Source organism: Pteronotus mesoamericanus, unplaced genomic scaffold (genome assembly GCF_021234165.1).
Source record: "Pteronotus mesoamericanus isolate MK-2021 breed Mesoamerican mustached bat unplaced genomic scaffold, CSHL_Meso_final scaffold_165, whole genome shotgun sequence".
Classification (NCBI taxonomy): Eukaryota; Metazoa; Chordata; class Mammalia; order Chiroptera; family Mormoopidae; genus Pteronotus; species Pteronotus mesoamericanus.
Window position 1 is genome coordinate 3,265,056 of NW_026555307.1, and position 25,756 is coordinate 3,290,811.

The 25,756-nt window shown below is 43.2% G+C and overlaps 1 protein-coding gene across 2 annotated transcripts in view; it reads left to right on the forward strand.

Annotated features, from left to right (window-relative positions):
• ZC3H18 (zinc finger CCCH-type containing 18) overlaps positions 1 to 25,756 on the forward strand; it is a 62,107-nt gene that overhangs the window by 8,831 nt on the left and 27,520 nt on the right. The window contains exons 3-8 of one of the 2 annotated variants that reach the window (XM_054588948.1): positions 7,519 to 7,603; positions 8,396 to 8,467; positions 17,359 to 17,507; positions 17,736 to 17,828; positions 18,801 to 18,958; positions 24,451 to 24,568. In XM_054588948.1, the coding sequence (XP_054444923.1) occupies positions 7,519 to 7,603; positions 8,396 to 8,467; positions 17,359 to 17,507; positions 17,736 to 17,828; positions 18,801 to 18,958; positions 24,451 to 24,568 (675 nt within the window). The remainder of the gene's footprint in view (positions 1 to 7,518; positions 7,604 to 8,395; positions 8,468 to 17,358; positions 17,508 to 17,735; positions 17,829 to 18,800; positions 18,959 to 24,450; positions 24,569 to 25,756) is intronic. The other variant, XM_054588949.1, reaches the window with a different exon arrangement.

The following is a 25,756-nucleotide window of genomic DNA, read 5'->3' on the forward strand; positions in this document are numbered from 1 at the left end:
TTGAGATTGCCTATGAATTAGATTTTTCAACCACCAGGGAATGTTGAGGGGAAGGGGAGTTCTGATTGTGATCCAAGGGTTCTGGACAGTTCATTTCTTGTTAAGAGAGGACCACTTGCAAGCACGTATTTTTAAAGATTTTATAGAGAGAGGGAAAGAGAGAAAGAAAAAGAGGGAGAGAAACATCGGTGTGTGAGAGAAACATTGATCGGTTGCCTCTCACACATCCCCAGCTGGGGACCTGGCATACAACCCAGGCTTGTGCCCTCACTGGGAATCAGACTAGTGACCTTTCAGTTTGTGGGACAATGCCCAACCCACTGAGCTACACTAGCCAGGGTGCAAACCCTTCTTGAATCAACTGTTGAATAAGTCTTAAGAGGAAATTCATGTACTCTTCTTAACTTTCCATGGTCATATGGGGTCAGGTGTCTCCCTGCCAGTCAGGAACCTTGGCATCATTGCACCAGTGGGCTTTTCCACTGCACTGGGATGTGGCGGTGTGGAACATCGAATTGAATTGAGCTGTCCCTGAAAAACACCCATCCTCTGGAGATTTGCCTGTTTTCAGTAGAAACAGCATGTGAAATAAAAATCTAGTTCAGTTTTCTTATCCACTGAGCTCCTATGGCTGGTTCGTTAGTTGGTTGGTTTGGCTTGTTTTGCCCTGCTTGGTACCCTCTCGTAAGGGACCCCACAGTTGAAAACAGCCTACTGCTGAGAACACCTTGCGAGCAGTTTGCTTCAGATGCATGAGGCGGTTTCCTTCCCATACTACAGACCATGCCTCCTACTCAAGTCCCCCTGCAGGTCTATTTTCCTGGACACAGCACTGGTGGGCCCTACATTGTGTCAGGCTCATCCCAGGACGCTGGGGAAGTGATGGTAGAACAGCCTTGCCCCCACCTCAGGGACAGGCAGACCTCACCATGGTGGGGAGACACTGTAAATGGTGACTTGGGCCCGCACGTGAGCACACCTGCCCTGAGGAGCTCCTCTGATTGCCCAACTTCGTTCTGGATTCCTCCCCATCCTTTAAGTGTTGGCGTAAATGTCACCTCCTATACATAGGCTCTGGCTCCTGCCCCTGCCTCTCTGTTGTATTTGGCACCTTTGTTGTACTTCCACAGTTGAATTAACTGGGTCATCATTGTGTTTGTTCCGTCGCTTCCCGCTGCCTCCTTCTCACCTCCAGGAACACAACTTCCCTACTTCTGGGACCTGCTAGGCTGCCTCCCTCAGCATCCCATACCTGGCACATGGTCGGCAGCCAGTAACTGCCTTCTGAGCAGATAGAGAAACCGTTGCGTTGGGGCACAATTAATTTGAGTGACATTGAGATGTGGAGTGGCAGTGGGCAGAAGATCTGCACTAGGGAGGCCATTTCCAAAGAGAGGGCAGTTTAGGAACTGGTTTTTGGTAACTAGCACCAGCCCTAACCACCACTGGAAGAACCTAGTGTTAGACATGACTCAGCTTGTACACAAATGCCTACTGCTCGTTCATTTTTCCTGCTCGCTCTGTACCAGTTCTAATTCTTCATTTATTGTCAGATCCCTGCTAGTGTGTGCCCTATGTCCCTGCCAAGCACACGCTCTTTGTTTCTTTCTTTTCCAAGATGCCCTGTCCCAGCTGCATTTCTCTGATGGAACAGGAACCAGAGGTGTGTACCTGGAACCATGAACAGCCTGTTTCCAGTGGGCCTTTGGTCTGGCCCCCTTTAGCTTAAAGCCCTGCAAAGGAGCTTCTGGTCCTAATGGAAACCATACATCACAGAGGGCTTTTTCCCTCTGGCTTTCAAGTGCAGCTCTGGTATCTGGGTGAACCTCCTGGATATTTGTATCAGGAGGAAATGTGCATTCAGTGAGGCCCCTGAGCGGTTCTGTGCCCAGCGGGCATCCTACCAGCTTGGCTGAGTCGAGAGGCTCACGGTTCAGAGGGCCCCTCCTGCACACATGGCTCCTCCAACTCTTCCCTCAGTGTCTGGCCCTGCATTGCTGGGAACAGCGGGGATGAAGAATCTAGAGTGCCATGTGGCGTGTCCTCTTGTAAGTGAGGACCTCTTCCCTTCTGTCAGGTGCATCACCCTGCTTTTCTCTTTATAGTTTGAATCATTAGGACAGGTGAACTGATTTGGGGGGGAGTCATCCACACCCTCCCCAGCTTTTTCTCTCTCGGAAGCTTCCTTGATAGTGACGTCAAGTTGTACAATAAACTCTTGAAATTCTTTTATCTGAACCAATTTGTGACGAGGGTCTTGAATTACCTTTTTGTTTTCGGTGTCCTACCAGACAGCTTTCAGATATAAATGCCTTTCTGGAAGTGCTGTGGTAGGAGTGGATTTTGCACACAGGGTTGTGGGCCAGCTGTTTCTAGCACCCTGGTTATGTAGAGTGGGGTTGGAGGACCCTTAACAACTGAACCTGGTATGAGCTTTATTTAATCATTAGTCTGTTACCTATTTAGGAAGCCACAGTTAAGAAAATTAGAAGCATCTGTGGTTTTGTGGCTATCTGTGCGTCTCTCAGAAGAGTGAACTAATCAACTCAAACTATGCGAAGGTCTTCCTTTCCTTCTCCTGAACCTCTGGTTAGTCTTACCAGAACCATTCTTTTTGTGTTTGATTAGCAGATACGAGCAGATGGAACAGACTTCATGGGTCTTTGATTCATTTTTATAGACATGTCCTCCCATCTTTGGTCTTTCGATTCTCTCTCTCGCTCGTTTACTTGGTTCTGTTTTTTTAAGTTTTGTTTCGTTTTTTGAATTTAGAGAGAGGGGAAGGGAGGGAGAAAGAGAGGGTAAGAAACATCAGTGTGCAAGAGATACAGATTGGTTGCCTCTTGCACACCCCCAACTGGGGACCTGGCCCGTGACCCAGGCATGTGCCCTGAGTGGGAATTGAACTGGTGACCTTTCAATTCACAGGCCGGCACTCAATCCACTGTGCCACACCAGCCTGGTTCTATTTTTATATCTTACTTGTCATTCAGTTAACAACTTTGTCCACCTGGAGTATATCATCCTTTTGGGGTATGTGTTATAGTCCATTCTTTTCATCCATGATTCTCATGCTGGTAGAGTAGTCTCAGACAGCAGGACACATCCTACATGGACAGTCCATGTGACTCCTTGTTCAGAAGTGTTAGCTCTCAGCCCACCTGCATACAAAAATACTTGGAAGCGTTTTCTTTGCAGGTGGTATTTTATGTTTTCTTCTGTTCAAAAATAGCTGTTCCTTTTATGTCAGGATATATGCTGTCTTTACAAAAAGGTTCTCCTCAGCTTACCCTCATGGCTGAGAGTTTACTGTCTGCAAGGCCCACTCCTTTCAGGTGGTGCATTCCCCATGTTCACTCCTCCAAGTCACTTAGGTGAGGGATGGCATTGGTCCCCTTATCGAAGCCTAGGAAGCTGGTGCCACATTTGAGAAGAGCCCATGGGTTATCTGGCACCCGAAGGACTGGTCAGTACAACTACTCCTAAGAGTAAGCATAGGCCACAGTCCTTACTTTTGGTCGGAAGAGCCCAGAAAGCCCAGAACCTCTGAGATGGAAAAGGTTTTTCCACAGCTGACACCAAGCTGTTTGTGGTCCTATATGTGACACATCTCCCCACAGAAAGATTACTGTGGCTGTTACAGGGTGCTGCTTCCGACCCCACTGTATCACCTTTCTGAAACCAAAACATTTCTGAATTCCCAGAACATCTGGCTACAAGGGTTTGGGGTAGGTAAGGGATTATAGACCTGTATCATCCCATTTTACAGATGCAGGATCCAGGGTTCAAGGAGCTTGTGATTGACCTCGATGACGGTGTCAGGGCGGCACCTAGGCCTCTGCTTTGGGGGGGGGTGTGTGTGTGGAACATGCTGCGGCTGCTTCCATGCACAGCAGTGCCATGTGGTGACCATCTCCTTATCTACCATTGCTGTGGGAGCTGTGGGGTTGGAAACAACTTCTTATATCATTAATATATGTGCACTTTATAAGGGAAATAATAACATGCTCAAAGAAGGAAGTAAAAATTACTTATGCTACCAATGCGCATAGATACTTGTATCTTGGCACATTGCCTCTGAGGTATTTTTCCATTAAAATAGTGGTAATTCATTAAGTGCCCACTGCTCATGGGTTTGGGGTGGGGGGGCTTGTTTCAGGTTTTTTTGTGTGTTTGTTTTGTTTTTTTAATTCTAAAGAGAGGAAGAGAATCGTTGATGTGAAAGAGAAGCATCGATTGGTTGCCTCCTATATGTGCCTGACTGGGGACCAAACCCACAATCCAGTCATGTGCCCTGACTGGGAATCGAACCGGCAACCTTTTGGTTTGCAGGACGATGTCCAACCAACTGAGCCACACCAGCAGGGCTCAGTGCTCATGTTTTGTGCAAGGCACTACATGAGTGCTCTGAATGTAGCCCTGTTCTACTAGAGGAAACCAAAGTTTAATGTGAAGGGATGTGTCCACAGTCACACCATCAGGATTTGAACTCAGGCCTTTTATAAAAGCATTGAAGTTGAATGTACTGTGTGCATATTGACCCTGAGGAAGTGCTGATAAAGGTATACCAATGAGCCATGGCTGGTCCTTAGATTTATGAACTGTAGAGGACCTTGCACGCTTCCCCAAGTTAGATTACCTGTACCCTTCTAGCCATTTGGGGTGATACTTGCTGGGCACTTCACAGGCACCATCCTTCTCATAGACCCACCAGCTTGCTTCTGACCATAACACTAGGGCCTCTCCTTGTCCTCTGCTATCTGCTGCCTCTGCTTGAGGTCACATGATCAGGAGGCTTGAAAGAATTCCTATACAATACACACTTGGTGGAACAGCTCTCAAAAACTAAACATTGTGAGTTTGGCTGTAGAGATCCCTTTCTTGGGTTGTATTTGCATGAAACTCTGTAATACAGATTTAAGAACTTGTTTTTATCATCCATCACTTGAAAACTCATGGGTTAAATGAATGGTTGGTTGAAAATTCAGGATATTGTATTGCTGAGTGACATATTGATTGTTTTTGCTTGGTTTTTTTTTGTTTGTTTTGTTCTGTTTTTAATTAAAGGAGAGACCATAAATCCAGCACACCAGTAGTATGTGCAGCCCTCTGTCTCTATCCTGGCAGGTGTGGGGACTAGATGACAGTGGGCAGTATCATCTGGATGCTGTTCTGTGCTTGTTGGTTTGACATTATATTATGTGCTTTACTGTGCATTTCTAGGTCTGTTTACTGATCGTTTTTAGAAGCTGCATATACTCCTTCGTATGATTCATGTGACTGCTTACCAATCTTAAGATGGGTAGGTGGTTCTTCTTTTTGCTCTTGCGAATATTGTAAGTAACACCTTTGCAGAAACACACACCTCTTTAAACCTGATCTAGTGCACTACTATGAATCCTTACTTCTGAAAAACTAATTATTCTGTACTCATTATTTCACTCCTGTGCATTAATTTTTAATGGAAGCAGTAAGATCTGAATGGGTTCTGACCTTTCAAAACAGGTTTTGGGCTTCTTTTTTTTCTTCTTTTTTCTTTTTTTATGAAAATAGAGAATCTTTTCTAAACTTAGATTTGAGCTCATATAAAATACCACATTAAGGCTTTAGTGTGGTAATCATTATGATAAGAGTAGTAAAAAGCAAATACAGACTAAAAGACTAGGGAAGAGAGGTATTCTGTCATTTAGCATAAAATAAGCACATTTTCTCTAGGATTTAAAGAAATCATTTGGAGTTAGGGAAGATGGGAAAATATTGTTCAGTGGTTACAAACTTTCAGTTATAAGGTGAATTCTAGGGATCCTTAAAAAATGAACTTGAATAAGCTATTTATTCTCAAAAAATTTTGTTGGCTCTCAAGGGATATAACTCTCAGGCATCTGTTCTTTTTGTTACAAGATGCTTTTTAATTAGTCAAACTTTCAAGGCAGAAATTAATACAACTGTTATTTGAGCTTTAAAAGTAAGTCATTCTAAATCCAGGGTTTGACTTCAGCATCTCAGCATTCAACAATTATTTTCCATTTACTTCAAGCCGGACAGTGCGCTTGGACTGGCGTGGTGAGCAGACAGACACAGTCCTGCCTGGTGGAGCCTCCAGTTCTGCTGGAAAGACTGTGATGGCCGTGACCAGGAGAGGGGGCTGTGGGGACCCATTGTGAAAGGAGATGGGGGGCTCTGAGGAAGGGGACTCAAGCTACAATCTGAAAATGAGATGAGTTAAGTGATGACCAAAGAAGGGAGGGAAGGATATGGTCAGCTGGGGTTTGAAAAGGTCACTGCATTGTGGGAGAGTTTGGGGGAGATCGGGGGGCGGGGGGGGGGGGGACCAGTTAGAGAGTGCTTCCCCTGAACCAGGTTGGACTGAGCCATAGTCTGGAAGATGGTAGTGCTGCAGGAGATGGGGGGAAAGGGGTCCAGCGACTTCTGGGCCTCTGCCCTGTAGGACCTTTTGGATTAACCGCACTAGGGCACTCTGAAACACAGGGTGATGAGGAGTTTCATCCTGGACAGACCAACAGAGATGTCAGCAGAGATGCCTGCTTGGGCTGGGGATGATCCGGGGAGGTGGGGGGGGACTCATCTAAGAGCCGCAGGTGAGTGGTGACCAGGGCGGGCAAATAGGAGTCTGTGCAGGTGGGAATCTGTGGGGCAGTGGTGACTGAGGCCCTGGGGCAGTGGGGGTTGGAGAGGGCACCAGACTGGTCCAGGTTGTGGCTACTCTTTAAAATCCATGGGCTTTGGTCTCTTTAAAGCTCCCATGTTGTTCACAGTTTGACAACCAAGATATTGGAACTGTGGAATAAGAATGAGAAAAGGGCTTAGATCTAAGATGAAAGGTGGGTCCACATACTGGCCAGGTGGTATCACCAACCTGAGTCACCTAACTTCCTCCCTGTCCCCAGAATTTTTTTTTCTTTCATTGATCATGGAGGGGAACGGAGGTAGAGAGGGAGAAACCTCAATTAATTGCCTCTTGTATGTGCTGTGACTGAGGACGGAACCCACAACCCAGGCATGTGCCGTGACTGAGAATCGAACTTGCAACCAATTTGATTCCCATTCACGGGATAATGCCTAATGGAGCCTTACTGGCCAGCGTCCAGCCCCCAGACTTTAAAATTAGAAGAAGTTAGTTTAAGAACATAGAACATTTAGAACAAAATACTGAACACCTTAAATGTAACCATTTCCTGCCCAGAATTGCTAATTAAGAAAAATAGTATAATGAAGCCCAGGTTTATCCCATACGTTACGTGCTTCACAATGTTTTCATTCTGTTCTTTCATGGAATTCCTCAGTCATGTTATAGGTAAGCTTTGAGATTTCCGATTGTGTGGATGAGGAGTCTGAGGTTTGGAAAATAAACATGTATTGGTGAGTGGCCCAGACTGGGTCTTATGACCATATCCTTTCTGGTTTGGTGAAAGCCATGCCTGCTGGTAGATGCCCCTCCTGCCTCTTCCCTCTTGTTAAGATGACTCCCTCTGCAAGTCACATTATCCTCTGTTTCAGGATGATGATCTGGAAGAGGGCGAAGTAAAGGACCCCAGTGACAGGAAGGTGAGGCCTCGTCCCACCTGCCGATTCTTCATGAAAGGTAATTGTCTGAGTGAGGGGCCTTTGCATGGCCCATTTGTGTGGCCTCCGCTTTTCCTGGGACTGTGGTGGTGGTTCAGTCTTGTCAAGTGCCCTGGAGCCTGTGTTAGGCTATTCTTGGGCCAGAATACAGAGTATGACAGTCTGTGGTGGCAGTGGTGGTGGCTTTGATGTGAAACTGATTCTTTTATTGGTCTTTTCGTCATTTTAATGACTAACTCTGAGGGAAGCCAGCTTGGTCATTTTCACGCTTGTGGTTCTTGGCACCTTGTTTATAACAGACCCATGACTTTAATGTAGACAGTATCAGTCATTTTTCTAAGTGGTTCTTTGCGTAAGGCCAAATGCCCCAGGCGCCAGTTTCGACATTCTCCCACCTCTGTAAGGAGAATTACTACTTTTCTGCAAGGTGTATCAGAAGTATATCCTTCATTTGAAATGGATTTCTAAATAACAGAGGGATGGCCTTTGAAAGTAGAAAGGCTCCCTTTCTCTTGAAAAGTGAATGGTGAGTCAGTAAGTAGTAACAGGTGGCAGTATGATAAAATGATGTTGAAAAGTCTGGGCTAAAGTCTTGAGAGATTTGGAAGTGGAGATGAAAATTTCCAATTTTAAGGTTTCCTTGATGTGCAGCAGTAATGTGGGTAGATACCTTTTAATTCATCATTTTCCTTCAATAGGTAGGAAGATGTTTTTCTCTTAATTTTACTCTGCCCCTTGATGACTTTGCTCACTGACCCAGCCTGTGTGTACCATCTAAAGTTCACAAGAGCTTCCTGTACTTCTTTTCCAGATGTTGTGACACCATTATCCACTCTTCTTCCACCAATATCAAATTCCATACCATTCAGAGACCAGGTTAAAGGTACAAAATATACAATATTCACTCTCTTTAGTCCCTCAAAGTCCCCCTGCTCCAGAGGCCAGACTTCTTTCTCTTGGACCCAGAGTGAAGCCAGAAGGAAGGGGAGGCTTGGAGGGGCAGAGAGCAGTTGTGAGCCTTAATACTTAAGGCACTTGATGAGGCTGGAAGGAGCTGTGCACTGACCACACGGGGAGGGCGGGGTTGCAGGGGCACAGTGGAGTCCCATCTCATGGAAGGGCAGCTCTACACATCTGGTGGCTCCTGAATGACCCTGTCCCTATACCAAGGGATGGCCTGATGATGAGGATACATGGGAGCTGAGGGATCAGTGCACTCAGGACCCAGGTCAGCTTGCTCCTCAGGGCATGCATACTTGGCCTGTGCTATTTATGTGGTTATTGTTTCTGCCAAGCCAAATACAGTTTGGCTTCCCTGCATGTGATGGGCTCTACTGTGTCCAGGGGAGGGTAGCCAGCACGGTCACGTGTTGTAGAGCAGACATTACATCATGAGCAGCAAAGCCACCCTAAGAATGCAGATAAGCGTGCAATACATTTTAGAAAACATTGGAAGTGTCAGTATTTCAGAAAATTTAAACTTAAACAGAAGACCTACTTTCCATAAAGATTTGGGATTGAAGGTCATTATATCTCTGAAATTTTTAGATTAAAGCAATGGAAACAAATACGCATACGTAACATGAATGTACTTGCAGTCATTTGCGATTAGCACTGTTCGCGGACTGGGAGTCAGAAGCCTGTCCAGCTGGTTAGAACTAGCCAGAGGCTCCCACAGCAGTGGGCAGCACCGTCTACCATTCATGCCACAGAGGCTCTAGTCCAGGGGCTGGGGTCATACCACTGGAGTAGTTTCCAGAATTTAGCAAGAGAAGCGTGCATACAAATGAAGTGAAGTTGTTGCTGGAACTGCAGATCAGCATCATCAGGAGAATCCCGATGGACAAGGACAGGACACCATCTCCATGGACGTCACAGGGTTACCTCATGATAGGATGAGGTGCCTCCAGGGTCAAACTAAGTGCTCAATTTGGATTTCAGGGAGTGAGACCAGTGGGTAAGGCTTTCTGCAGTAGAACAATCTGAAACTAGTGACAAGTGGCCTTTCTGCAGCTTAATTGGGTATAATCAGTAACTTGTTTCAGGAATATTTTAGAAATTACCTTTCCTCCTGTACTGTTTGTTTATTCTACAGAGAATTGTGATGTAGTACAAAAGGAAATGTTTGATTTTTTTTTCCAGTGTTCTAGAACGTAGCTCCTGCTTGTTCTTAGTTCTGAGAAAATTTTGAGATGTAAATGTCTCTGCTTACCTGCAATCCATTGAGATGGGTATATTTACGTTGCCTCCAATAGTAGGAGAAGTAATTAAGTTTGTTGTGTTTGATGAGGATGCAGAGAAATGGAACCCTCATACACTACTGGTGGGAACATAAAATGGTCTGTCAGTTCTTCAGAAAGTGAAGGATAGAGCTACCATATGACCCAGCAATTCCATTTCTGGGCCTCTGTGTAGGAGAAATGAAAACATCCACACAAAAACTTGTACATGAGCATAACAGCATTCACAATAGCCAAAAAATAGAAACAAGCCAAATGTCCATCAACTGATGCTAGATAAATAAAATTTGTTTTAACCGTACAATACTACTCAGCCATAAAAAGGAATGAAGTATTGATATTACAACATGGATGAACCCGAGAACATTATGCCAAGTGCAAGAAAGAAGCCAGACACAAAAGGGTGCATGTTGTACACTTCATTTATATGAAGTGTCCAGAACAGGCAGATCCATAGAAAAAGAAAGTGGATTAGTCATTGTATAGGCCAGGGGGTGGGAACAGTGAAGGGGTAAAGTCTCATGACTACAAGGTTTCCTTTTGTGGTGATTAAATGTTCTAAAATTGGTGGGGATTGCATAACTTTGAATATACTATAACTCACTGAATTACATTAGTGATATTTTGTGGTATATGAATTATATCTTGAAAAAAATTTTGTTGGTTAGCTATGTTTCTGATACAAGTTGTGATCTTTATTTATTGCCCAAATGGACACATTAATTATTTGTGACCATTGACAACTAAATATACTTAGGAACACACATTAAAACATTTTAAAGCATCAATACAACTTACAGTATATTTTTACCTTTCATATATGGGGTCTGTCCGGAAAGTATGCAGCCGTGTACTATGAAAAAGAGGCATTTATTGAAGAAGATATAAGAAACATTGTACATAGAACAGTGACGCCTTAGTCCCCATCAAAGTGGGCCCCTTGGCACCTCACACAGTTCTCCCAGTCACCATCGGCTGCCCCATCATATTTTCCTGAATGTCATTGATTGTCTGAAATCTCTTCCCTTTTCAAAGGTGGTGTTAGTTTTGGGGAAAGCCAGATGTCCCAGGGCGCCAAATCTGGGCTGTAGAGGGGCTGAGTCACCTGGGTGATTTGATGTTTTGCCAAAACACTGCACGAGACGTGATGCAGGCATGTTGTGGTAAAGCTGCCAGTCACCAGTTGCACATAGCTGTGGACTTCTGAAGAGCTTCCGTGGAGGAATGTTCACGCTTTATGCAAAATTTGATGCAGGTTTGTTGCTCTAGTCAATCATTTTGGATGCATTGGCCACACAGTGCACTTTCTGACTCAACAGTGTCTACCCGCCCCCGCCCCCCCCCCCGCCATTGACTAGTACAGTGGAGTTGTCATTATTCGCGCATGTGCATTCCAGTCCACTCTCCTTAGCTGCCAGATTACATGGATATGGCGCAAGCCGTTCTTGTTATATTAACAAAGGCTGGACTTTTTCTGGACAGACTTCTTATTTATGTTGAGTCAGTACACAAAGTTCTATTCACAAAGGTATAAATAGTATTTTCTTCAAAGCTGTTTCATCTTTTGTGTTTCTGATTTCACCTGTTCTGTGAGCCAGGCCTCTTGTCTCAGCTGTTTCCTGTTCTCTTTAAGTGTGATAAAATACTCATAAAATTTACTCTCTTGACCACTTTTAAGTGTACAATTCAGTGGCATTGAGTACATTCATATTGTGGTTTTTACCACCATCCATCTCCAGTACTTTTCATCTTGTAAAACTAAAATTCTATCCCCATTAAACACTGACTCCTCATTCTTCATTCCTCTCAGCCCCTGGTGACCTCTGTTCTTCTTTCTCTATGAATTTGACTATTCTACATGCCTAATATAAGTGGAATCAAGACAGTATTTGTTTTTTTATGACTGGCTTATTTTACTTAGAATAACATCCTCAAGGTTAATCTGTGTTGCAGCATGTTTCAGAATTTCCTTTTTAAGGCTAAATAATACTCTCTTGTGTGTATAGACCACATTTTGTTTAGTCATCAGTGGACATTTGATTTGCTTCCACCTTTTAACTATTGTGAGTAATGCTGCCGTGAACAAAGGTGTACGAATATCTCTTTTAAGACCCTGCTCTCCCATCTTTTGCGTATATACACAGAGATTGCTGGCTCATTTGCAAACTCTGTTTTTAATTTTTTGAGGTCCTGCCATACTGTTTTCCACGTGGCTGTACCATTTTATGTTCCCAGCAGTAGACAAGGGTTCCAGTTTCTCACATCCTCACTAACATTTGTTATTTTCTGTTTTTTTTTTTTATACTGACCATCCTGATGGATGTGAGGGTAGTATCTCCTCACCTCATTGTGGTTTTGATTTGCATTTCCCTAGGGATTAGTGATGTTAGCATCTTGTTATGTACTTTTTGGCCATTTGAATGTCTTTGGAGAAATTTCTGTGGCCCACTTTTGAATCCACATTCTCTTTTATGTTTAAAGCAACAGTTCTCAAAGTGAGGTCTTTGGGCTCCTAGGAGTCCTTGAGACTTTTTCAAGGGGACCCTGAGGTGAAAACTATTCTCATAATAATATTAAGTCTGTACTAATGGTCAGATATTGACTACCATGCACACACAGTTAAATAATTTCAGTTTTACATTAAGTCTGTGACAGAGCAGTAAAAATTGTAATTGTTTCACATTTGAGTACTGATACTTAAAAAATTAACAACTTTATCGAGGTATAATTAACATGCCATAAAATTTACCTGTTTTAATTCAGTGACTTTTTAAATTAAATTTACCAAGTTGTACAGCCATCACCACAGTTCAGTTTTGGAACATTTTTATCACCCCAGTAAGAGCCCTCAGTGATGTCTTTTCCGTATTCAGTATGATGGAGTTGGAAGTGGGCGTGGAGCCCCCCTGCTGCGCACTGTCATGCAGCAAAGGTTGTCTCCAAGGAGGGCATGTTTTCGAGGTTTGCACTGTGAGCTTCCTACAGAGTGCGTGTCCACTTGCAGGAAGGACCATGGCACACCAAGATGGTGCAGAACCAAGTCTGCTCAAAGACTCACCAAGTGGGCCTGCTGCCTCAAGGAGAACAGCAGCTGTTGTTAATGATAAAATTTGAGCTCTATAGTAAAAATTAGAATTTTGGAGAGCCACTATCTCCACTGTGGGCTTGACAGCTTTTCAGTGTTTAATGAACTTTTCCAGATGACCACTGGGTGATGTTAAAAATCATACCAGGGTAGAAGATCCATTTACAGTTCAAGATAGATGAGTGCACTTCTGGGAAACAGTCGGAAATCGTTCGGTATCATGATAGGGTTACCAGTCCTGCGTTGTGGATGACTGAAGAAGCCTTCATTTTTCAAGTTTGGCATAGCATCAAAGAACATCCAAGAGTACCTGCAAATGCTATTAAAATGCCCCTTCCTTGTCCAACTACATATCTGCTTGCAGCTGGATTTTCAATCAAAACAACCTGGCACAGCAAATTGAATGCAGAGCAGACATAAGAATCCAGCTATTTTCTATTCTGTGTCAGCATTAAAGAGATTTGCAAAAAGGAAAATAATGTTACTCATATCACTAAGTATTTTCTAAATATAGCTAGTCTTCATAAAACATGTACATTAATATTGTTAAATTATGTGTGTTGTGTATTAGGTCTTTAAGTTTTCTCAGTTTTAATTTCTACAGTAAATATCAACTTAATCTGTATGGTATATATCAGTTTAACCCATTCAAAGAAAGGCTTTTTGGGGTTCCTAAGACTAAAAAGTTAGTCAAGTCTATGTTAATTATAAAGAAGCAGTCCAGAAATTATTTTAATTTTCCAGCTACCATAATGTATTCCTTAAAGGAGGTAAAATATCTTAGAATAGTGCTGGTTGTGACTGTAGCTGTCTGACCATTTCTGTCACAGTTTTCTGTGACATGAGAAAGAAAAGGACACATAAGTTCTTGGTGTATCATTGCAACTTTGTATATACTCGTTTGTTGAATATATGCCTGTTAGAATATGCATTTGTAGAGCTTAGGTTCTTAGTATTTAATTATTAGATTTAAATATTCTGCCTTCCTATCATGAAGTACTTTAAACTGCCTTATTGTATTTTTGCAATCTGATTATCTATTCTGAATTATTTAGACTAACAAGAAATGGGAACAAGATATATTTAAGTAAGAGCACTATGTCTCATACAGAAATAAGGAAGTCTTTATTTAAAATTCTAGTGTGAAGCAAATACTTTTATATGGAAAATAGACACTGTAAAATTATTTCAACTGTTCTAGTGGTATGCATTGCAAATATGGTGAGTGTACACCCGAGAACAATAATCAGCACTGCACTGTGCTGATCGCCAGCAGAACCAACAATCAGAAATTTAAAATCTGATAGTATTTCTGGACCTCCCACACACACATGCTCATATGTATGCCCATAGACACAGTGTGCTTTCTTCTCCTGACATTTCACACCGTGGGAGAGATGGATTCCTTGGGTTTGTTTAGTGTGATTGTGACCAGTGGGTTGCTGGCATGGAAGACATGGATTTCATTTCCTCTCATCTCTGTGTCATTTCCTTGGTTTCAATGAGGGCCCATTAGGTTTCCTGCGTAAATCATCTGTTTCAGTGATAAGAGTTTGGGTTTGATGCTATTGAGCCTGCAGTTTCCTTTTTTGTAGAGATATATGTATGTATACTTTTTGTAGATATATTATTTAGTGGAAAAACAAGGTTCAACAGTGTATAACATAACAAGGAAAAATTAGGGACAAGTACACTGATTGATCCCTAAATATATTGCGAACTGGCTCTGGAGAGCCCTGGAGGCATGCAGACTTCACTAAATATCTCTTAGAGTATTTGCATATTTTTTTGTTTGTTTACATCTTCCTTTTATTTAGTTTTATTATAAAATACTTTATCTATAATATTTACTATAATGTTTACACAGGCATAAAAAATAAAAGAATAAAAATTACCGATGTGCCCACCATCCAGTTAAGAAATGGAATACTGTCAATGACTTTAAAACCCTGTTTGCCAAGATTAAGAAACTTGTCCCATTGAACTGCCTGTCACGAGGTTTCTATTTCTTCTGTTTCTTTCTGGCTCATACTCATTTCCTTATATAATTGTTAGCCTATTTATTCATCCAGTCAGAATGACAGTACACATAACTTTTGTGTTTGTAAAGTTTCCTTTAGAAGCAGTCCACCATACAATTTTTTTTTAAGTTTTCACCTGAGGATATGTTTATTAATTAGGAAGAGAGAAAGAGAAACATCAATATGAGAGAGAAACCTCAATTGGTTGCCTCCTGTATGTACCTCAGCTGGATTGAACCTGCAGCCTAGGGTGTGTACCCTGACCAGGAATCGAACCTGCAGCCTTTCGGGGCACAGGACAATGCTCTGCCCATTGAGCCACCCGGTCAGGGCCACCACCATACAATTTTAAAACCAGAAGATTGATTTTTGCTTCCACTTCCGAAGAATTTTTTTCCAAATAGATTTTTTTTAATTAGAAAGGTAACATGCGCTATTACAAGTCAAGACAATAAAAGATAAAAGGATCTTTCCGCAGTCCCAGCTGTATGGGGTGTATCCTTCCAGACTTCTCTACACTAATAAAAATTCACTTCAAAATGACCAATGGGACTGTACCATCCTGACTGCTCTTTTGGGCTGCATTTTTGGGACGTCTGTCCTTCCCTTAGATGGCAGCATAAGCTCAGCAAGGACCTTAGCGTATCCGGGAGCAGAGGTTCCAATGGGTTGGGCTTCTGTCGCCCACCAGTGTCTCAGAGGCTTGTGTCCCAGCTCCTGCCTCATTGTTCCTCGTGTTTTTCCTCATCCACCTGTCCCTCTTTTCTCCCCCGTCCAATATGGGTCATAAAAGATCTTTTTTGTCAGCAGCTAGCTCATGGGTGGTGATGTGTTTTGAAATTTTTTTAAATAAAAGAACAGAATAACAAATACCCATTTATATACCATCCAGATACATATACTAGGTTAAAAGTTACAGAAAAATGGTTTATATTGTTAATAATTTTCTGTACTTGAAAATTTTATGCAATGAGCTTTTACTTTTTTTAACTACAAAAGCAACATGTAATGCAGTGAGTTTTGTAAGAGTCGAATGGTGAAGTTGATAGTGTTTTGAAATATTTTATTTAAAAATATGACTGCATAGTCTTTCTTTAAACCTCCTGAGACTCTGGCATTTTGAACCCACTATAGTACAGCATTTTCTTTCGGACTTATATGTGATTTCTCAAACACTTTTAGGAACTTTAAAAGCTAATCTGTCACTTTCGCATTTCCAGAGAAGCAATTTTAAGTGTATTTTATTTCATATTTAATTTATATCAATATATTAAGTTGGTTTTACTACAAAACTTACTACAAGTTTAAGTATTTGTATTTGAAAGGTAAAATTCAGCTTTTCCCTAAATACCAAATGATTACTTCTCTTTAATTTACATTGCACAAGGAAAATCATATTTTTTTGACAGAAATGTTCAAATGGAACATAATATTTAGACGTGAATATATATTTTTAAATAGTTTAACATTTAAATACATGTTAACCCATTGAAAATGTTTTTTGAAACTAACATTATGTGCCATATTTATTTTTGAACCTTTGTACATATTACCTACTCTAAAAATTAAAATTTTTAAGTGATTTTACTCACTGATTAAATTTAAATTTTTGACTTCTTGCCTTCTGTGTTGAAAGGTAAGTGGTTTCCATGAATAACCCTGATGTTCTCTTTACTGAATAATACTAAATGATGACTCCTTTTTTTGTAAAGTATAAACAACTTATTATAATTATGTGTTTTAAGTACCAGAAATATACTGAAATGGTTTGTGAGGCTTTTGATTGGAAATGCAAACTTACAGAGCTGGTAAAAACCACCATGGAACAAGCTTTCAGAATTCTATTTTTATGCTTCTCAATTTCTTTTTCATTATGAGTGGGTTTTGAGTCAGGGTCATGGTCCTTTATGTGCACCTGTGAGCCTCACTAGGGGCATAGTGTCTGTCTCTGAACAATAAACCCACAGAAAAGGGGCCACCTCTGTCTGGGAAGCTCTTGGACTTTTCTTATTGGAGGGAGAAATGAACTTTTCACATGGTGACCTTGGGAAAGGGGCTGTATTTCCTCTAACACACAGCCGGCCCCCTTCAGGAGCCCTTTAGGAAGCACTGCCCACTCCCTGGCCGAGTGTCTGGCTTGTGACAGTTGAGGCCTGCCTGCCAAAGACCTGGGTGTTTGTGCAGGTGGGGGTGGGGGACTCAGGTGTGAGGAGTGAGCCCACACACTTCACTGCAGCCAGTTGGCTTTGGTCTGTTCATACCCAGGCTCACGTACCTTACAGGGTCGAGGGTGACAGCAGTAACCTGTGACTGTGCTCAGCACACTGCCCAGCACAGCACAGACCCTCAGGAAAACCCTAGGCAGGAAGCTGGCCTCATGTACTCGGGCTCTCGTAGACACATTCTGACCTAAGTTTTGTTTCCTTAGGGAACTGTACCTGGGGAATGAATTGTAGGTTTATACACCCTGGAGTCAACGACAAGGGCAACTACTCCCTAATCACCAAAGCCGAACCTTTCCCGCCTAATGGTGCCCCGCCTCTTGGACCTCACCCACTGATGCCTGCCAACCCTTGGGTGCGTGAATACCTCTTTTTTTTCTAATTGCTAGCAAATCAGACATCTAAGCTGTTTGTGGCTCTCCGGCTAAAAGCACTATTTTATACACTTGTGTAAAAGGCATTTCTGTGACATCATAGTCACAGAGCTGCCTTCCAGATGCTCCACTTGCTTTTGCTCTTGTTTCTTTATAGATTTTAAAGTTTTGCTCACTTTCTCAACTTTTCCCTTCTCATTTTTTAATAGGGTGGGCCAGTAGTTGATGAAATTTTGCCTCCACCCCCTCCAGAACCCCCTACAGAGAGTGCTTGGGAACGAGGACTTCGGCATGCAAAGGAGGTAACAGACTTCAGCAGAAAACCTGAGAAGAAAAATACTAGTGGCGGTCCTTGCACAAAACTAGCATTTCCTTGATCCAGAGACAGTGATCAAAAACTCAGTAAAGCCTCTGAAGTGAGGTATATTTCTGCAATTTCTTTGAAGAGCTAGAGAATGGAAAATGATTTCTAACTGTCTGAGGCATGCTAGGCCATGACCAAGCTCAGAAAACCAGGGAGTCCCAGTGTAGAACACGAGCCCCTGGCTTCATGTGGCTTAGGCAGCACTGACCATACCCAGCTGGTGCTCTAGCCCCCAGCCACTCAGAGCCGTTCCCCAGAGTTAGTGCACACTGCTCCCCCTGAGTGGCCTGTCTTCTGGAGAAGCTGTCCTCTCCTTTGAGATCCATGGTCCGAACGTGGGCCACCCCTCCTCCCACTCCTTTACTCCAGGCCGCACTTGGGCCTTGGATGTCCAGGCCACTTTGTGAGCTCCGTATGTTGGTTGCTCTTCAGTGAGATAATAGGCTAAAGCAAAGCCATTCTCCCTCCCATAATACATACCTCACCACTCCTCCTTTCCTCTGAGACTTGGATGGCTTCTTGTGCCTTTTCTGCCATGCAGACTTAACCTTCCTCTCCACACTTGGTCCTCATCCCTGAAAGAATATCTGTGGTTCCCTGGTTCAATACCAGGGCTATCATTAGGAAGCACTGCCTTCATCACCCTTCCCAGAATGAGTAAGCCCCATGGTGCTTCTTAGTGGGCCTGTCCTGTCTGCCAGGTGCAGCTGTGTGCAGTGACAGTGCACTCCAGGACCACGGAAGGGCCCACAGGGTTCTCTCTCCACCCCGGGCACAGAGCTCAGGCACACTTTGCCCACTGAGCACTCAGCCATGCCACACTGGCCAAGCTTCCGTGGGTCAAATCAGGACAGGCTTCCCTTTGTTTTCCCTAACAGTAACTGGTTTTGGCTTCTTCTCACAACGGTAGGTTTTAAAAAAAGCAACCATTCGAAAAGAACAGGAGCCTGATTTTGAAGAGAAAAGGTTTACTGTAACCATTGGAGAAGATGAACGGGAGTTTGACAAAGAAAATGAAGTTTTCCGAGATTGGAATTATCGGATCACAAGAGATGTCAGAGACACCACGTAAGGAATGGTTTACCTCTTCATTCCTCTTTGAAAGAGAATTAAGTTGTCCCCGGCTCTGTAGGGCTCGGGTCCCGGAGGGCAGCGGCACGTTGGTCTCCAAGCCATGTGGGGGCAAGTGCCTGTCCACACTCCCTGGACTGAGAACGACGTACCTGAGATCATGCCAGACGTTTTGCAATTGACTTTCCCTCAGTATTTTGGTTCCATGAAGGAAATGTTTTATTTTTGTGTCAGGGCCATGTGACTGGGGAGGTCTCATGCGCATTTGGCCTCGTACAAGCTCTGAGAGTTTTTACAGCTGTTCTTGAAGACCCTGAAGCCCCATAGGTCTTCTCACCTCTTCCCAAGTTACCCAGGAACCAGGAAAAGCTATGAAATTTGCCGCTAAATCCAGGAGCAGGGGAGGTGTGACCCTTTACATGGTAAATGCTGTCTTTGTTGTTTATTCTACCAGATGTTTAATTACTGGCCTTTTAAAAATAATTACAGAGCCCTGGCTGGGTGGCTCTGTTGGAGCATCATCCATGCACTAAAGGGATGTGGGTTTGATTTCCTGTCAGCTCATATGTAGGTTGCAGGTTTGGTCCCTGGTCACAAATTGTGTAACATAGTACGTACAGAACTTGCATGCCAGTGCTCCCACTCCCAGGGGAAAGCCCAGGTTTGTTGTGCTCACCTCTAAGGGAACAGAACAGGCCAGGTTTCTCCTCAGCAGCCAGTGTAATGTGAGCTCAGATCATGGGACAGCATGACCTGAGCCCACTCCGCAGTCAGTGATCTGAACTTGCCTTAGCACCATCTCAGTCTTGTAGCAACACTTTATTCATTTATGTTTGCTACTGGAAAGTAACAATCACTGACTTCTGGCTGAAATGACAGTAAAAGGTACACAGTAAAAAGGAACATATACAGTGCCTGTTTCCAGATTCATTCATGTTGACCTGGACCCACGAGGCTCTCTCACATCCCTCTGTTCCTGGTTTGTGCTCCTCTGGCTTTCTGCTGGCAGAACAGAGAGGGAAGGATGCCCTGGTGTTCATGCCTATCATGGAATTAACAGCTCAGAAGTTGAAGGGTAGAGATTTAAAGAATAGTTAAAACTTACTGTTTTCTAATTCTGTTTGTGGGGAAAGTACTTGATCATAAGAGTGTCTGAGCGAGAACTGTGTCTACTGCTGAGGGTATATTGCCACAGGCCCTAAGGCCTCACCTCTTCATAGTGTAAGTAAGGGTGACGACACTGTCCTTCCTTCTTGGGGGGTGTTCGTGAGAGTCATAGGAGCCAGTTTATACAAAACCTTCTCTGAGTGTGGTTCTTGTGAGTGGTGCGAGAAGAGGACGTAGAACCGCAGGGTCCATCCTTGACACTGTTTCCCGTCCTGGCTGGAGCATGGCAGCATTGACTCCATGACAGCATTTTATGGACTCCTGCAGGCCCAGGCCCTGTGGGCTGGTGGGCTGCCCAGGCTTGATTCTAAGGGCAGTGGACAGAGAATGCTGCGTGCCCTTTCCCCTTCCACTATATCCTAAAACAGAAATCCAGAGGGAGAGAGGCCATTATAATTTTGCTTAACCAGTTTCCCCAAACCGTATTTGCCTGCACTCCCTTCTTGAGAGAGCATGTACCCTCACACCCTTTTGGAAAACTGTTTTCTAGGGTCTTCATTGGCTATGTATTGTGTTTTGTAGTTTTAAGATGACGGGAAAAGTCTCTGCTTCGGGGACTGTATTCTCTCCTTTCTGTGTAGCAGATGCCGTCCTGCAGGCCTCTTCGTGTAGCTCCTGATTGTTGTCACTAAACATTATCTGAGTGGTGTGAGGGTTAGATTGTTAGAAAGGTGTCTGACTGTTTGGGATGAGAAAGGGCTTTGTCATTTGGCAGAGCCAGCCTTGGGTTATCTGTGCCAGGGGCACTGGAAACAGCAGAGGAGAGATTTCCTAGAAAGCAGCCAGCAGAGAAGGCCATGAAGGTGACTGGGGATGGTGACAACTTTCGTGTCTTTCGAGAGCATTTTAAAGTTGTCCTCAGATGGGTTCTGCATATTTCTGGTTAAATGTATTTTGTTCCCAAGTTTTGTTGTTTTTTTTCTTCTTTGCCGAAATGAAGTACTCTTTACCCTCTGTCTCCTAACTGGTTATTTGTGTATAGGAAAGCGTTGGTTTCTATATGTTAAGTTTTCTTCATCTGTCTTATTGGGTTCTTCTGGCTGTTTGAATTGCGTTTATCTTCAAGTCTTGATTTTTCAGGCATAACATTATTCACTTTGCAAATTGAGATCATTTCACTCCTTTTCCCATTATGCCTCTCTTGGACACCTCTAGTCTTCTGGCATTGGCAGTGCCTCCAGCATGATGTTGGGTCACTGGGGAAGCAGCAGGACTCCTTGCCTCATCCCAGCCTTACAGAAATGGCTCCCCTGTTCCCCTGAAGTAAGATGTTGGCTTTATTCTAAAGTATATACATATATTTTATCACTTTAAATATTATTTCCTGTTTTCTTCTTTTTTTTAAGATTTTATTTATTTACTTTTAGAGAGGGGGCAAGGAGTAAGAAAGAGAGGGGGAGAAACATGCGAGACATACATTGATCGGTTGCCTCTCGCACACCTCTGTCTGGGCACCTGGCCTGTAACCCAGGCATGTGCCCTAAGTAGGACTCAAGCCAGTGACTGCTCTTTTTTTTAATAGTAGAAAATTTTTATATTTAGAATTAACCAGCTGGACTCAGTTTAGATGATCCCAATTTTGTTGGCAACATCCGAAGCATCATAGTCTTGGAGCCAGTCGAACATACACCTTTTTCTCCCTGTTAGGCCTGATCAGGGTGTTGACCTTGGCCACATCAATGTCATACAGCTTCTTCACAGCCTGTTTGATCTGGCGCCCCGTTGTCCTTGACATCCACAGTGAACACAAGCGTATTGTTGTTTTCTGTCGTCTTCATGGCTGACTCTGTAGTCGGGGGGAACCTGATGGTGGCCTAGTGGCGAAGCTTGTTTCTCCTGGGGACGCTCTTCCAAGGAAGTTTAGGCTGCCTTCGGAGCCGCAGTGTCTTAGGCCTCCTGAAGGTGGGTGACATGCGGATCTTTTTTCTTTGTAGCTGTGGGTTGCCTTTTCACAGTGCTTTCTTTGCCTTGGCTTCGGCTTTGTGGGGGCAGAGGCTTCCTTCTTAGCTTTCAGCACCATCTTTGTGAACCAGTGACTTTTTGATTCACAGGCCAGCCGCTCAAGCCACTGAGCCACGTGAGCCTGGGCTATTTCCTGTTTTCTTGAGTATTTTCATCAGGAAGGGGTATTGAATTTTTGTCACAGATAATTTCATTATCTATAGATAGAATCCTATGAATTTTCTCTTTAGGTCTATTATCATATGAGGTATACTCATAAATTTCCTAGTATTGACCCAACCTTGCATTCCTGATATACCATAAATCCCACTTAATCATGATATATTATTTTCTTTTTTTAAATATATATTTTATTGATTATGCTATTACAGTTGTCCAGTTTTTTCCTCCCCTTTATTCCCCTCCACCCTGCACCACCCCTCCCCCCAACATCCCTCCCCCTCCTTAGTTCAAGTCCATGGGTCGTACATATAAGTTCTTAGGCTTCTCCATTTCCTATACTCTTCTTAACATCCCCATCTATTTTGTGCCTACCAATTATGCTTTTTAATCCATGTACCTTTTCCCCCATTCTCTCCACACCCCCTCCCCACTGATAATCTTCCATATGATCTCCATTTCTGTGATTCTGTTCCTGTTCTAGTTGTTTGCTAAAGTTGTTTTTGTTTTTCAGATTCATTTGTTGATAGTTGTAAGTTTGTTGTCATTTTATTGTTCATAGTTTTTTATCTTCTTTCACTTAAATAAGTCCCTTTAACATTTCATATAATAAAGGCTTGGTGGTGATGAACTCCTTTCACTTGACCTTATCTAAGAAGTACTTTGTCTGCCCTTCCATTCTAAATGATAGCTTTGCTGGACAGAGTAATCTTGGATGAAGGTCCTTGTCTTTCATGACTTCAAATATTTCTTTCCAGCCCCTTCTTGCCTGCAAGGTTTCTTTTGAGAAATCAGCTGATCGTCTTACGGGAACTCCTTTGTAGGTAATTGTCTCCTTTTCTCTTGCTGCCTTTAAGATTCTCTCCTCGTCTTTAATCTTGGGTAATGTAATTATGATGTGCATTGGTGTGTGCTTCCTTGGGTCCAAGTTCTCTGGGACTCTGAGCTTCCTGGATCTCCTCAAGTCTATTTCTTTGGCCAGACTGGGGAAGTTCTCCTTCATTTTTTTTTCAAGTAAGTTTTCAATTTCTTGTTCCTCCTCTTCTCCTTCTGGCACCCCTGCAATTTGGACGTTGGAATGTTTAAAGTGGTCCCAGAGGTTCCTAAGCCTCTCCTCGTTTTTTTGAATTCTTGTTTCTTCATTCTGTTCCAGTTGAATGTTTATTTCTTCCGTCTGCTCCCAATCGTCGATTTGATTCCCACTTTCCTTCCCTTTACTGTTGGTTCCCTGTACATTTTTCTGTATTTCCCTTTGCATAACCTTCATTTTTCCCTCCCATTTTGTGACCATACTCAATCATTTCTGTGAGCATCCAGATTTCCAGGGTTTTGAACTGTGCATCTGATAGATTGACTCTCTGTTCATCACTTAGTTCTGTTTTTGGAACTTTGATCTCTTCTTTTCTTTGGGCGATATTTCTTTGTCTCAGTGCACCTATCACAGTGGAAGGGGCAGAGCCTTACGTATTCGCCAGGACAGGGCAACCTAAGTCTCTGCGTTGTGATGCTGTGTGGGGGGAGGGCTCCGAGAGGGAAAAATTTGGCTTGCTCATCTCTCCGCCAGCTTTCAGTCCCTTCCCCGCCTACCCACAAGCGAATTGGGCCCTTCTGGTGCTGATTTGCGGGTGGGTGGGTGGGTTTGTGTACATACTAGGACCGCATGGGTCCCTCCAGTGGACTCTTCTGTGAGGCTGAGAGTTTCTCCTGCCTCCACAACCCCCACAGGTTTTTACCTCCAGGGGTTTTGAGGCTTTCTTTTCCGGCACTGGAACCCCGGATTGTGTGGTCTGTCTCGCTCCCCAGCTGTTCCTCACGGTTTATCCACAAGCAAATGTGGGACCTCCCTGTCCTCCAGCCACCACCTTGCTGCATGTCCTCTCCACCTGGCTGCCCATCTCCGCCCCTCCTACCAGTCTGGATGAATGTTTCTTTAGCTCCTTGGTTGTCGGACTTCCATACAGTTCGATTTTCTGGGAGTTCCAGTCATTTTTTGTTTTTAAATTTGTTGCTGTCCTTTTGTTGTGTGAGGAGGCAAAGTGTGTCTCTACGCCTCCATCTTCGCTGGAAGTCTCTGGTATGTTATTTTCTTAATGTGATTTTGGATTCTGTTTGCTAATGTTTTATGTAGTATGTTTGCAATACTATTTTTTAAGTGAAAATATTTACTTCTTATTTAATTTTTTATTTGTTTGTTTTTTCAGACTTGAGCCTTATGCAGATCCTTATTATGACTATGAAATAGAACGGTTCTGGCGTGGTGGTCAGTATGAGAATTTCAGGGTGCAATATACAGAAACAGAACCATATCACAATTACCGGGTGAGTAGGACTTAAGATTTGCATATCTCAACTTCACTGGTTGATTTGTTAAAATCACCCTCTTTTTTTATTTATAGGACTTTATGTGAGCTTAATTATGTTGACACGGTGAACTAACTCTAATAACACAAACTGATTCTGAAGAACTAATTCAGATCCACAGATCAAATTTGTGGTGATTTGAACAGAGACTTCCTTGGGTTTACCTGTGTGTTCTTGCTATGTTTTTTGTTTCTTTGTTGTGTTTTGTGTAATTAGATTTGCTGATTGGGTTATTGATATGGGTTTGTAGGGGAGTGTGTTCCACCCTCTTAAGAGTATTATTTTTTCAGACTCCTTAGTAATAGCATTTATAATTGTCATGCTTAACAGATTAAGTACATTCTTTTGGGCCTCTACCAACCATGCCTTAGCCTAATGAAGAACCAGTCTATATTGGTATTTCTCTGGAGAGTTTAGTATATTTGTGAATATATGTGCTTCAGCCTTTGAGTCTCTAATCTTATGCTTTTAGGGTGATATGAAAAAGCTGCCACTAGGAAGAGTTCAGTTAGAAGCAATTTAGTAGTTTTTGTGCTGACTTATGTCACAGAGTCATGCATTTTTAGGACCAAAGGAAAGTGACTACCCTGAGAACTCATCAAATGGTGAGCTTGTGGAGAGATGAGGACCCTGGCTGACCACCTCTGCCCCTCTTTCCAATAGAGCTGATTCCTCACTGGGGTTGGGGTACAGAGGTACAGTGCCTCATGCCAGGTAGAGCAGCTTGGGAAGTAGCAGGGACCTGCTAGAGTCCCTTTGCCCCACTGTGTCCCAGGGGCAGGTGGGCCAGCATGAAGGTCAGGAGTACACTTCATTTCTTCTCAGGCCACCGAAAGCTCAAAACCTGTCAATGTGCTATGATTTGAGCATTATTCACTTTTAACTGTGAATATGAGAACAAATAAATGAATGAGAACAGAGTAATAGTTCAAAAAGGTGTTCAAGGATTGTGTTAGAAAAACAAGAGCCACCATTTTGGGGTGCCCACACAGCTCCAGATGCTACTACATAGAGTGCTTTAGGTGCCCCAGGTCTGAGCCTTTGCAAAGTCTATGTTGTCTCTACCCTACACATGAAGAGCTGAAACCAGGAACGCCCGTGGGATCATATGCTGGCAACCAGAACTTACTCCAGCCCTTGCATGCT